Source organism: Rhyacophila brunnea, unplaced genomic scaffold, assembly GCF_057557595.1.
Source record: "Rhyacophila brunnea isolate RB1 unplaced genomic scaffold, BYU_Rbru_1.0 scaffold_24, whole genome shotgun sequence".
Classification (NCBI taxonomy): Eukaryota; Metazoa; Arthropoda; class Insecta; order Trichoptera; family Rhyacophilidae; genus Rhyacophila; species Rhyacophila brunnea.
This window is the reverse complement of record NW_028232904.1, coordinates 16,235,038-16,249,624: the sequence shown is the minus strand read 5'-3', so window position 1 is coordinate 16,249,624 and position 14,587 is coordinate 16,235,038. Positions and strand designations below refer to the sequence as shown.

General features: G+C 32.6%; 1 protein-coding gene across 1 annotated transcript; it reads right to left on the bottom strand.

Annotated features, from left to right (window-relative positions):
• Nucleotides 1–291: 291 nt before the first annotated feature.
• On the bottom strand, nucleotides 292–2,971 carry LOC147069119 (single-pass membrane and coiled-coil domain-containing protein 4 homolog). The gene is made up of 2 exons (XM_085951104.1): nucleotides 2,895–2,971; nucleotides 292–513 (listed from the first exon to the last, which is right to left on the bottom strand). The coding sequence occupies exon 2, from the start codon at nucleotides 492–494 to the stop codon at nucleotides 309–311; it is 186 nt and encodes a 61-aa protein (XP_085807230.1). The 5' UTR covers nucleotides 495–513; nucleotides 2,895–2,971; the 3' UTR covers nucleotides 292–308.
• Between the last annotated feature and the right edge of the window lie 11,616 nt (nucleotides 2,972–14,587).

Sequence of the window (14,587 nt, the reverse complement as noted above, 5' to 3'; positions counted from 1 at the left end):
TTAAACCAGTCGGCCTCCGATATCTTCAACGGCTATTGGCATAATGTATTCGGCGCAGCTATGATAAGTCTTAATACACAAGATGACTATGTGACAGGGAATCTTAGAGACCAAATTAAACATGATGTAATATTTTAACAGTCAGTGTTCATTATAACAGACAACTTGGGTCGAAAATATCATAATAAAAGAGTGAGTAACACACTACACCACTCGGAGAGAATGGGTGTCTTTCAAATCGTCAAATGCTTGTGGAATGAGAAAACTTTGGCCAAGGAAAGGGGGGAGGAGTGTTAGTTGGTAATGGTTCAGTCCTCGAACATCTTCGGGGGCCTGGTCTTGAAGTAGACGTACAGACCAATCAGGATGATGATGACGCCGATGGAGGGTATGACGATGGTTGGCAACTGCTGCCTGGACTTGGCGAAGTCTTCCTTGCGCTGCTTCTTTTGCTTTGCTGTCTCTTTCACGGCTCCTCCTTTTAATTTGCGCATGGCTGAAGGTTATTCGTTCCTGGAATTTAAAAAAATAACAATAATGATGGGCTAAGAAGAGGGATCCAAGTTTATACATGAGCAAGTTGAGTAAAGTGACTTTAAATTTAAATATACGATTGTAAATTCTAAGTAACTATTATCAGGATTCAGTCAATAAGGTAGGCCTGTTTACACGAGCTTAGTACTAATCATTAGTACTCGCTACTCGCACTAATACTGACACATGGTAACAGGCCGAATCCTAATGCTTATTACTAATACAGCCTGTTTACACGTGACGGAACTGACGAAGGGTGGAGGTAAGCTGTTAAGATCCTATATAAATAGTGCACACTTTGTCAGTCATGCTTATTTATTTCATTGAACTAAGAATACAAATTGCAGTTAGTGTATGTTAGTTTATAAAATTCAATTAAACCTTGCGTAAATGTGATTTTCGTTTATAATTGAATAATGGAGAGTTCTATGATTTTAACAAAAGAATCAGGGATCTCGAATTTTTTGCAGATTTAGTGGGCTGTACATTTTTGATAATTCTTTTATTCGTTATTTAATTCTGTTAATAGTGACCTGACAGCAACGAACTTAGCATTTATAGGTTTGTAGTAAAGTGTGCATAGGTGGAGTATACGTTTTATAACTTTGCACTTTTTACTACACCGATACGTCTCTGCCTGATTACCTCGCATAAAATTACATCAAATGATATTCATCTGCATTAATATATGTGGTAATAATTTGATAGAATGATTTTAGAATATAATACATCATCATTTTCATCCTAGAGCCAGATACTTCGGAAACATGCGATCGAAACAATATTCTCAACATCGACAAAGGTCCGGAATATGTTAAGACCAGTAAAGGACTCGCAGCCTTTGGACTCAGCAGGTGTGTACCAGTTAAACTGTCGCGGATGCCCGGAAAAGTATATAGGCCAAACTTCTCAAACAGTAAAGAAGCGTGTGAGTGAACACATGATATCAGCAATTGCTGAGCACTCGATGGATACTCGACACAAATTTGTCTTCGAAACCAAGATACTGGGTCGGAATAAAGGATATTTCTCACGATTGGTAAAGGAGGCTATTGAAACCCTGAAAATAATAATAGGGATGATGAGTTACGGTTAAAAACATCATGGCTTCCGGCACTGTCAGCAAAATCCAATATTCGGTCACGTATCTCTGGTTGTAATGCTTGACGCATTGCTCTGAGCAACCTTTGCTATTAGCTAATCGGATTCCTTTTGGCATTCTTAGAATGACGTTTGCATTCATACACCTACACTACACTTCATCATAACACATATCTCTTCATAATGGCCTCTGCAACGAGCCCGAAACGTTGAGGAAAGAAGGAAAAACTACACGCAGTGGAAACGCAAAAATCTATTATGATGAAAAACAACTGTGGGTAATTGTGCCGCAGAGGTGGACACGAGCTTTTATAAATTGTTTTTACGAAAACAGTTTATTCCATGTAGACAATTATAATAAATACTCTTTTCTGTCGGCGCATCGGCTTTTCGATCCAATAATCATTAATTGAAAATGTGAAATTTTCATACATTCATTATCACAAACTAAGAGTATATGAGGTAATATTAGGTTGGGGTGGGTTAGATTAGGTTAGGTCAGGTTAGGTTATGTTAGGTTAGGTTTGGTTTGGTCTAAAAAGAAAGTTGTAAAATCTCATGTCCACCTCTTCGGCACATTTACCCAACTGTAAAAGTCTCAAACATTATAATATGGGTGCAAATTTATGAAGCCTATACTTTCTACCTACAAGTTTTGTATTAAACTACTGCTTCGGGCGCTAAAATACCGTGTTACGCCCCCAACGAAAGTACGAATAACGTTGGTACTTTGCCAATAAGAACGCTGGGTAACCACACTGGAAATATGGTGGGGTACACCATTGATTTTAATAATAATTGAAGAATGGTTTTAAATAAATCCGTTGCACAAAATAATATTAACAATGTGGTAATAAAATTTAGACTTATTTATTCAATCGTCGCGACTTCTTTTACTCACCTAAATTGAAAATAATATTATAATAACGAGATATGACTCGAAACGTCAGACATATGGAATAATCGTTTTACGTTTGACAGGTAAAATTCATAAATATTTACCGAAATATTAATATATTCTCATATTTCTTATTAAAACACTTGAAATATAACGAAATATTTCACAAATACGCATAGTTTTGTGTTATAAATTAGGCTACGTAAGTATTTATAATCAAGTCAAATTGCCACGTATTCACTGTTTTATAATGTATTGATATAAAATCGAGGAAATGAGTTAAGATGCCAGGGTTTTTGACAATAAACGATCATTGAACTGCGCTTATTACATTCATATATAATTTAATTTAATTACTTACCAATTAATGTTTAAATATCAGTTTTCTTCTCTGACTTTCGACTTGCGAGCTGACGTGCCAAAAACTGTTTATTAGATGGCCGGCAACAAACAACTTTCCATGCCGCCAGTGACACTAGTGACACTAGCGTTCGATTATTGCACACAGCACATAAATGCACTCGGAAATAGCAATGGATCTTGAATATACGATTTATTATTTTCTGAGGTACGAAAATAAATTATTTTGTAATTTGAGGGCTTTTATCGCTTTGTAATACCTAATTATTAATAAAAATTGACTGCACATTCTAATAAAACCTAAAAAAGGTTGCGTAGTACTGATATAGTATACGGTCATCTCTTTCCGATAGAAAGCTCATGGCGAAGTGTGTTACGGTGCAATAATGTTTTACCTAGGTACAATTTACATGTAACCCAGAGTCCAATCTTTCTGATGTAGCCTGTAATTATTATATCTTAAAAAATCCATGCGCAGCACCAGTGAATATATTTTTTTGGCATAATATTATAATATTCCATTTTTTCAACCCAATTTCCTTCTTTCCCATATGGGATGACATATCCACTGCTCCAAGTAAGACGGAAGTAAGTCAAAATTTGGCATTTTGCAAGAGAATTAATTTCAGTTTTGAAAAAATATTCATATTCTCCTCTACGGAAAATTCAATTTTTTTCATGGATTCCAGCATACTTTTTAATCGTTAAATTTCTTAATGTACTGTTTTGTTTCTATCGACATTCTTTCGGGGTACACTGTGACTTACTGCCATTTTCCTCGGAAATAATAAAAATAAGGCAGTATTTTGAGTTACTTTTTTATTCCCTGATAATTTTTAAATAAATGTAAACAACTAATTCAAAAAAATATATATATTTAAAGAGAATATCTTATACTTAAAGAGAATACTTAAATTGATACAATTATCAAAAAAATATGAGAAGAAAACATTAAGGCAATTAATATAAGGTGAGTCGGGGTAAGTGTGACATGTAATTCAGTGAGATGAATTTCAACCTGATTCATGATGAATAGGTGTGTTTTAAACAGTTGAAAACTTTACCGTAGGATCTACAAAAGCATTACAATTAATATGTAACCCACTGTATATCTTACTATAATACGACATTTTTAAGTTTTTTGATCACTAGTCAGTTTGTTACACTTACCCCAGTATTGGGGTAAGTGTAACTAAATTCATATTTATTCCAAAAGTACTCCAAAACCATAACGTATTACATGCATAGAAAGGTAATATTTCATTTAATGGATATTGAGTCTTGAGTTAAAACTACAGTATAGAATTTCAACAAAAATGATCTAAAACATTTTTTTGGGGTAAGTGTGTCATACTAATGTATGAAGCGCTAGTGATGTCCCGAAAGAAAAACGACGTATTAACGTAGGTAGTTGACGGAAATCCGATGACACTAACGAGTTTACTTTTTGAAGGATCATGGGAAAAACTTGTTATGTCAAGTTGATAGTCAACATTATACAGTGACGTCCCGTGGGGGTAGGCAGATTGAGCGTCGCTTGGGGGCGGCAGTTACTCGAAGGGCGGCAAATCGAGGAGAATCATAAAAAGTTTAATAGCACTCTATTTTTTGTCGGGTTCGCGATGTCTAGTTTACTTCCGTTGCCCTTCGACGTCCTTGGTGACCTGAAACGACACGCGCACATATGATAAAAAAATACTGTATAATAAATGGAGCGGCATTTTGGCGCTGCCCAGGGGCGGCATTTTGTCTAGGGACGTCACTGACATTATATATCCTTTGTGGACAATCTTTTAAATTCAGGTTGATGATTGTTTAGGGGGGGCTGAAGAGCTCGACATTCAAATATAATTTAGTATAAAAAGGACCTCGGCGTCGTAAGTACGTTAATTTAAATCGATCTTTTCGCAAAAATCACTAATCATCGGAGATTTTATTTCAAGAAACATTATTATTATTATTGATATTGTCTGCCGCTGAACATTATTGTTATTTTATAAACACCTGCAAGATGTACGCCGATCAGAAAACAGGGCTGTCAAAATAATATTAAGAATTAATATTTTTAAAATGTTAATTTCATCATAGTTTTTAATCAAACCTATGCAAGTACGTACTGATAACTTGGGTGGATTTTGTAGCAAACATACTATTGATATATATACGGGTATATTATTATTATAACCCAATTCAAATTGAACATAGGTTGATACTCAAATACTATTATAGTATGTTTATGATTTCGAGAAAATAATACGATGGTATAATTAATCCATATCAATTATTTGAAAACATTACATTCGCACTTTGCAAGATAACATCAAAATGTGTATATACTTATCTTATCTAAATGACGAATAACATTCATGAGTGAGCACGGCTGAAAGCTTGGAAATGTGTTTTTTTTTATTTCAAAATCTTTTAATTGTGTATTATTTTATTACAGATTCAAGGCCAACTTCATATAACTAATAAAAAATACTGTTTGTTTCTACGAATAAAAAAAGACAGGAAGGAAGATGTGTACAAATCACGGCAATCAGAAAGGCCGGCAAATATGGCCGACAATGCATGATACACAAACATAAAATACACAAAATTACAAACACATTCGAAGTTTGCCGCACACGTACAGACCACGTGATATTTGTTTACGCAAAATCGTCGCTTTTCAAAATGGCGAATTTGATTGCCAGATTTTACTGCGATGAATCAGTATGTTCCTTCTTGTCTTTTTTTATTCGTAGGTTTGTTTACTATGTACACCGAGAAATTTCCATTTATAAAATCGGAAACGATTTTTACAGAAGAGTTTTGGAATATAATGCAACCAAAACTGGAAAAAATTCTATCATGGGTGTTGACTTCCTGAATTAGTTAACCCCAGGTCCATGCCACTACGTGAACCACAGTGGATATTAAGCCATTTCCACACTGGCAACAAGTTGCTGGCAACCTCATTAAATGTTACGATACTTACCATAATTGCTTAAGAAATTTTACGATAATCATCATAATTATCGTAAAATTTAACGAGGTTGCCAGCAACTTAACTTGATGCCAGTGTGGATCCGGCATTAGATGCACAAAACTTAAATAATATATATTATAAATAAAAATTTAAAATTATAAATATTTATGATTTATGTCTTCGACAGCCCTGATGAAATATGAGTCGGATCGAGTCATAGAGCAAATTTATTGACACAAACAACTTTGACACGACCTTTTTATATTAACTAGTAGACCAGATATTATGGACCACATGTTAAAAAATCATATTTTCAATTCTCAAGGCCAATTCTGTAAAACGTCCCCTTAATAAGACAAGTTATATTACCAATTGATTACAAAAGGATCGCAAACTTTTTTGCGAACATATTCTACGGCTTGCGGTTTTTAGCATGGTACATGCTTTAGTCTTGACCACTCGGGCAGATTTGATACGAAAACATCGCACAGACAGCGGTAATGAAAACAATCATCATCAACCAGGTTGAAGAGAAAGAAAGAACTGAGATATTTTAGTAGTTACACTTACCCCGATTCACCTTACCTAATGTATACTTGCAAAAAGTCCAGAATAACATAAACAATAGGGTATTTTTTCCACATTAATTAACACAATACACAGTTAATGCAAACAAATCAATAAAAAAGACAAAACCAAATAATGGCAAAGAACAATGTTGGTGACAGCTATTTCGTGTAGCCATCCCATCCCCAGAACAAGCCGCCGGAGAATTGGATATCAATACAAAATAGAAGAACAATATCAATACAAAGTTGTTGAATTAATATACGGTCACTTACTTCAAAGGATACCATGGAAATGATAGTGAAATTAATAAAAAATATCGTTTAATCACCTTCTAACTCATCCGATGCGTAATCTCCTACGTTATGAGAGTGTTCAAGAATTAAAGTATCTTTTGAAGTAAGTGACCGATAAAAATTATGGTAAGCTTTCGGAATGAGAGTGTTTTTGCATAACGATGACAAATCTTTCAGTCTTGTTCGTCTTTGAAGTAAGATGGTCAGTGGATTCTGCGTGTATGTGTATTTAATACACACTTTGGAAGGTTTTTTATATTGCACCGACACCTCGCAGACTTTATTCCATTTCACTGTGGAATTATCACTAATCGCTTAAAGTCCAGTCTTCATAAGTCATTTCATTTATTTTATATGGGTGACCTTTCACTTTCAGGGACATAAATAATTTTGTTTTCTCGCATTTTCTATTGTTGCATGCATTGAGTCCCCCTCATTTTGTGTATGTCCTTTCTCTACAAAGCAATGGGTAATGTCAATCTTTAGAGTGTTTGCTGCATATTCTAACATAGCGAATACAATGCGGTTCCGATTTTGCCCCCCGCAGTTACCAGAATATAAAATAATTGTTTATATGTCTGTTTCATGTGCGGCACGTATAAATTTTAAGAGGCATGTTGCAATTTCATTTGCTCCCCTTTTTGCCTCTGACTGATGCCAAATAAAACAATGGCCCTGCTTCTTCCCAATATCATACACAGTAAAGTTGTATGTTGCATATTTTCTCTTATAGTAAAAACTATTAACATCTGACTGCAGGGTCTGCAAAACTTTCTGCAGGGCGAATACAGCCACACAAAGATGTTAGTCGGTTACGCATTTCTCTTTGTCACCATCTTTTAATGCTCTTACTTCAATTTTATTGGTTAAATGGGTTTCATACTCATTTTTTAAAATTACCTTTTCATTTTCTGTTACGACTTTATACCTATTTCTCACATATCTCACACTGATCCTTCTTCGGTTTCTGGAACGCATTGTTGAACTCACTATTAAAAACAACTGAGTACTGACGCAAAGTGGCAGGTGTTTTGGTGTTGTCTTCTTTCAGCCATTCTATATAGAGCCTATGCATTTTAGCAATGGAAAGGTCGCTATCCAAGTATAGTTTTTAGACGATTTTCGGGTATAATGAGACTCGACTACTGGAAAACTTAGTATGTTGTCTCGAACCGTTTCTATAATCTCTGAAGAAATTTTTTTTACCCTATTTACATGTTTTCCTCGCATATCAGCCACCATTGCACCTCCTCCATCAAGTTTTTTTACATGCACGTGGCATAAGCGTTGGACTATCATGCCGTGGGTCCCAGGTTCGAATCCTGGGTCTGGCAAGTACACATATTGTTTTTCATTATGTGTGTGAGTCAGGGTATGGACCTAATAGGTTGAGCAAATGGCTGACATCCATTTCTCGTAAAAAAAATCTGTTAATACAAAACCTCTACTCTGTGGAGGCCCATATGATCCTATTAGGATCGGACATGGTCGGGAAAAAAAAAAAAAAAAAAAAAAAGATACCATTTTGTCAGAGATTCCCAATGTCTCTATAAACATCTTTTGACAAACACGTATGTCAGCAATATTACAATCATCATTCACAATTTTTAGGAAATATTGTCGTGAGACGGTTCGCCTAGAATTATTGGCATTGGAAGCTCTTATTTGCTTCTTCGGAACAAATTTTACGTACTGAGTGATAAAATTCCACTATTTTTCATGATCTCGTAATTTCCACAAAGCTTCAAATATTTTTTTTCGTGCTTCATCGCATACATTTAAGGCGACAGTTCAACCTACAACCTGGTCCTATGCACTTGGCAACCATAACTTCACCTTTTGTAGTTTTATATTCTAAACCTCGCTTATAATTCTTTTTAGATTTATTGACAGCCCACTGTCAGGATTTCTCATGCGTTTTCTATAATCTTTCCTCAAGGTGTCACCTGTCTTTTGTGAATACCGGATGATTGTATTACTGGATGCATTTCATTTTCGATATCAAGCGAATTTTCCGGTCTCAGTAAAACGTAATATACAGTTATTATACTATTACCAATCAGATATTTGTACATCAATCTCATCGGATATTTCAAATTATAAAAGTATGTATTTTCATACCCAGTTTGGTACTAATTCTTCCAAATTAGTATCATCCGAAGCATAGAATATCCCTGTCTTCTTCTTATCAAGATGCATCACAGGCGATGGTGTATCTTGCCTTTCAAAATGTCTTATATTTTTTTGTAATGTGATTGTTCGATTTACTAATCTACTTACTAGTATCCACTATGGGCAAAGATCCTCCGCTTACCTTTTCCGTTATTATTTTTGTTTTCTTAGATATCATTTTGATGTTATATCGTATAGTATAATATTATATTCACTTGATTATCGCAGTGATACGTACGCACTTCAAGAAATGTCAATCAACAAGTTTTGCGTCATAGACATAATACTTCCGGTGAAAACAGACGTATGTCTGACTTACGGCCGGTACAGAAAAATAATATCCCATGAAAACGGCAGTAATTTAACTTACTAATCTGTAATACATAGAAAAAATATTAGTATTTGACATACGACTATTTATAAATTGAATCCAAAGACAATCTATTTACGTTAGAGTTACCACTGTCTTACAGGGAGATAGAGAAAAATTTCTGCATAAGAAAGTGGACCTAACTCAAAAACCCAAAAAAGGGAGTTACTTCCGTCTTACATGGAGCAGTCGATATTATACTTGTACCTATTTCCAATGTAGACATTCTGCTTCCTTTTGAATTGCAATTAACTTAACGCCATTACCCTCTGCGAAGCACCAGAAACACTAGCTGCCAGAAAATTAGAGCAAGTCTGTACTTTGTTAGTCATTCATATTTTCTTAAATAAATAAAATATGTTGGTTAGTTTAGTCTTGCCCAACCAAACCATAGTTGATAAAAAATATAATTCAATCTATAAAATATCCAAAATTATGTATGGCTTAATGGCACAATTTTATATATATTATTATAGATAGACAATTATGGCATGGTTTTCGCAGTGTTTACTTGAATTTTAAAAAAACTAGCCATCTGTAAATAAAATTGTAGACTTAGTTCAATAAAAACAAATACGTATGACTGACAAAGTTTATTGTGGACTATTTATGTCGGATCTTAACAGCCTACTTTCACCCTTCGCTACTGGGTAATAATGAATGAAATAATTGGGTCAGTGTATAATAAATAATAAAACAAAGATTTATTTTCATTTCAATATATTTTTTTCTAAAAAACCTGTAAAATTTATTAATATAAACACAAGTTTTCATATTTTTACGTATACCATTTCATCATTATCAAATAATTTAATTCCTCCGAGAGTTACCACCCCTCGCTTTTTACACCCCCCGCCGAGAACCAATTTTACCAAATCACAAATATTACGTGTAAACTCTACACAAAAAATGTTTTGTCACGACAGCATTACGAAACATCTTCGAGGATTCATTTTTGTTAACATTTCGGGAACATCAAACATCCAATAAACAAACATTCAAAAAACCTTCTCAACACAAAGAAAAATTGAAATAAATTCGCTTTTAAAAATATCTGTTTCATTTATAAGATGGAAAATATAATATGTGAAAATCTTTTAATTAATGACCTAATAACATTGTCAAGTCAATAGTGTGGCCTATGTCCAAAAATTGTGATTGCAAATAATAAAAAATTACAATCATTACATTATATTATCAAAATAAGGAGTATTTTTAGATGTAGGTATGTAACATTTTTTGTCACAACAGTTGTTCAAATTTTGAAATAAGTACATTATTTCGATATTCATTTTATAGACGATTTTTAAAACAAATGAATACAGCATTTACTTATGTCACAATTGAATTGAGGTTGTATAATCCACTTATTTCTATCAAAACTACTATTTGTAATCAAATAAATGTAAAAACCAAAATTTTACATCCTATTATTGTGTAGGTACATACAACAAAATAAATAAACTATTGTCCAATTCATTATTACACCATTCTTTTTGGATTTAAACAATAATTAACCTATTCTATGCCTCACGATATTACTATGGCAGTATCTGACAGGCCGCAGATTTTTAATGACACTTCGAATGTAGAGTGAGGCTCTTACTACAATCGCTGTATTACTGATAATTTGTGGCTTAGTATTTCATAATTATTCAAACAAATACTGACTTTTTAGATAATGCGAATCAATGGACAGTGGTTAGTAATTTGAGTTTAAAGTCGGACGAGATAACTCACGAAAATTGTATGTGCAGCCTGTCGTTCTTGGCCAACACACAGTGCTACATGGCATTTGAATCAAAGACTTTGACTATAACAAGAGGGGGAAGTATGAAATTTCAATATTTTAAAAATCTGGTGGCAAATCTAAACATTTTATGGTTAATTTGTTAATTAGCCAGAGCGAAATTTAAATTTGGCAGCTGATTATAGTACCCATCTTTATTTCGAATTACATCTGCACATATTCTGCAAAATTTGTGAATTTATCCATTAATCTCTTACGGAATCATTTCAGGGTGGCCTGCTTCTAATTTTTACTCATCATCATCATGAAATTATCATGCAACTACACGGATTCTTCAACTTCATGAATCAAGCTCAACTATTATAATAATATACCAATAACTTATGGAATTGACCTTTTCAATAAATATAAAATTGTGTTGAAATTATTACGAAATAATAAATTTTGTTTCTAAGCATGATCCACAATGCTAAATAAAAGAAAAAAACAGCTAATTTGCAACAATAGTCCAGGCTCTGTCTATCCGAAGAAGTCTTTGATTTCAATAACTGTCACTGTGTTCAAATTATAATATTACACAAACAACTCAGTCCAACTGTACATGCATACTTCAACTACACATCAACAATCAATAGTCCTTTTTATAATAATCGGTAAATCTTCTAACAGTATTCCATAAATGTGTTGGTTTTAAAATAAGACGAAGTGTACGATTACGTATATCGTAACAATATGCAAAAACACGTTTAAACAAGACTGTCACAATCTGAAATCAAAATATTGACTTGTATTCTAACAAATTAATGACGCAAACGTTGATCTGAGACGTGGAATTTTATTTTATAACATATTCTACAGATAAGCAGAACATTCTTGATTTCCTTGTAAAAAAAAAGCTGAAGCATTTACGTAACTGCCATTTTTATTTACAAAAAAATGTAGGATTTTAGAGTTTGTATGAACATTAGTGCAGTATTCCCAGAGCTCCCCATTTTTTGACACATTACAAAATGTTTAGGCTCCATTTCTATACAAGGTTTAATTCAATATATAATTAAAAAAAACAGATTTTAAATTATATTTAGTCCGACATTGGGAATACACCAAACTTTAAATTATATAAAATATACTAATTGAGCCACTCTCCAGAAAAAGTGTTACTGATTTAATTGCCTTTTAAGGGGGGACATGCTCGTCGAAGGTCAAAATTGAGTTTTTATTGTATTTTCAAACCATGATCCTGGACACTCCTTAAACGTTGTAGATAATCTATTTATATAATTCTGAAGCCTTATTATCCTTTATAGTTATTTTAAACATTTGATGACTGCATGAAGTATTTTTGTTACATAAAATAGTATTCTTTTAAACCTCTCGCTCTAATGTTTTAGAATATAGTCATATTTCGGTACAGAACTGTGCAGTGGTGTTAAGATTTTTTACATTCATTAATTTTTAAACGCATTTATAAAACCATTAGTATAATTTATTACGAGATAATTTTTGTAAAATATTCACGATAAAAAATTATTTTGATAATCTCTGTGATCCCAAATTTGACAAGAATTAGGCATTTTATTATTCAAAAAATTGGCAAGATTAACACATTTGAAGATGATTCTAAAGATATTTATTATAAACTATGTCTTTGACCATTCAAGTGTGATAAAAATCTTATGAATAATGATTGCTTTATAATAATTATTGACCTAAGAATAAGGTAGTGTTTTTTTGAAATACGCCATTTCTTTTGTCATTTCCTAGTGGTTAAGCTACAACATACGGCCGTAACCATAAAATGACAAACTATAATTAAAGTAGGGAGTAAAATTATGTTAACGCGCGTGTTTGAACATGTACCTAACCGAATTTTTTTTTATTTTTTTTTTAAACGGTACATGTTCAAACACGCGCGTCAATATCATTTTACTCTTTACTTTAATTATAGTTTGTCAATTTATGGCTACGGCCGTATGTTGAAGCTTAACTACTGGGGAATGACAAAAGAAATGGCGTATTTCAAAAAAACACTACCTTATTCTTAGGTCAATAATTATTATAAAGCAATCATTATTCATAAGATGTTTATCACACTTGAATGGTCAAAGACATAGCTTATAATAAATATCTTTAGAATCATCTTGAAATGTGTTAATCTTGCCGATTTTTTGAATAATAAAATGCCTAATTCTTGTCAAATTTGGGATCACAGAGATTATCAATATAATTTTTTATCGTGAATATTTTACAAAAATTATCTCGTAATAAATTATGCTAATGGTTTTATAAATGCGTTTAAAAATTAATAAATGTAAAAAATCTTAACACCACTGCACAGTTATGTACCGAAATATGACTATATTCTAAAACATTAGAGCGAGAGGTTTAAAAGAATACTATTTTATGTAACAAAAATACTTCATGCAGTCATAAAATGTTTAAAATAACTATAAAGGATAATAAGGCTTCAAAAGTATATAAATAGATCATCTACAACGTTTAAGGAGTGTCCAGGATCATGGTTTGAATATACAATAAAAACTCAATTTTGACCTTCGTCGAGCATGTCCCCCCTTAACCTGCATTTAATATGATCTGATACAAATGACCTTAAATTATTGTTTTCGAGCACAAATGGAAAACATTGCCTAGTTCTAGTGCTTTCTGTTGTCGAGACTACATAATGACTTTTGGCTGATATATAAACAAATGTATGGCAAATCATTTTAACTGATTTGCTGAAAACTAGCGTTGTTAACACGATAAAACTCTTTTTCTGAAGAATGGCTCATTACTTTTTTTGTGATAGATCAACATTTTGTCACAGTAATTTATTAGAATTCAAAATCTTACTTTAGATTAATTAATCATTCATTTTCCATCAAACAATTGTTATTTTACATATTATTAATTATGAAATGTCGAAATGTAAAAGTGCTATTGTTTACAAATTAAGGGAGAGTGTAGTGCTACTACGGACATTTAATAACAGAATACGAAACATGGAATTGAATACACTTACTTATATTATTGAAATTTAATTTAATAAATTCTCTCAAAGTCGTTATGTATTTTTTATTATAAATTGAATTATTTTTTATGTTTCATAATTTAATCAATAGATGTCCAATAGTAGAACTAACCTCCCCTTTAAATTGTTACAATTTATTTCATGGGAGAAACATGGTTTATTTTTGACACAGGCACCATACATTCTTAAGACATCAGCCTAACAGTGCAAGTACACACATTATCATATACGTATCGTGGTTTTTAATAGAATTCACAATCACATAACGACGGCTAAATCTGCAAACCAGCCAACTGCACTTTTGACCCAAAATAAGATGGCATTTTGTGTTATAAAGCATGTTTTTTATGCTCACACAAAAGACCTAACTGCAGTTGCCAAATTTCCAATGTTGTAAATGGAACAACTCCGCTCTTTATATAAATTTTCTTTATATATAAAAGGGAAGCTAAAATAGTGTATTAATTATTCATAGTGCAGCTTATTTGTAAGGAAAAAAAATTCCAAGTGTATTTTTGGAATTGTTAAATTCCGCTC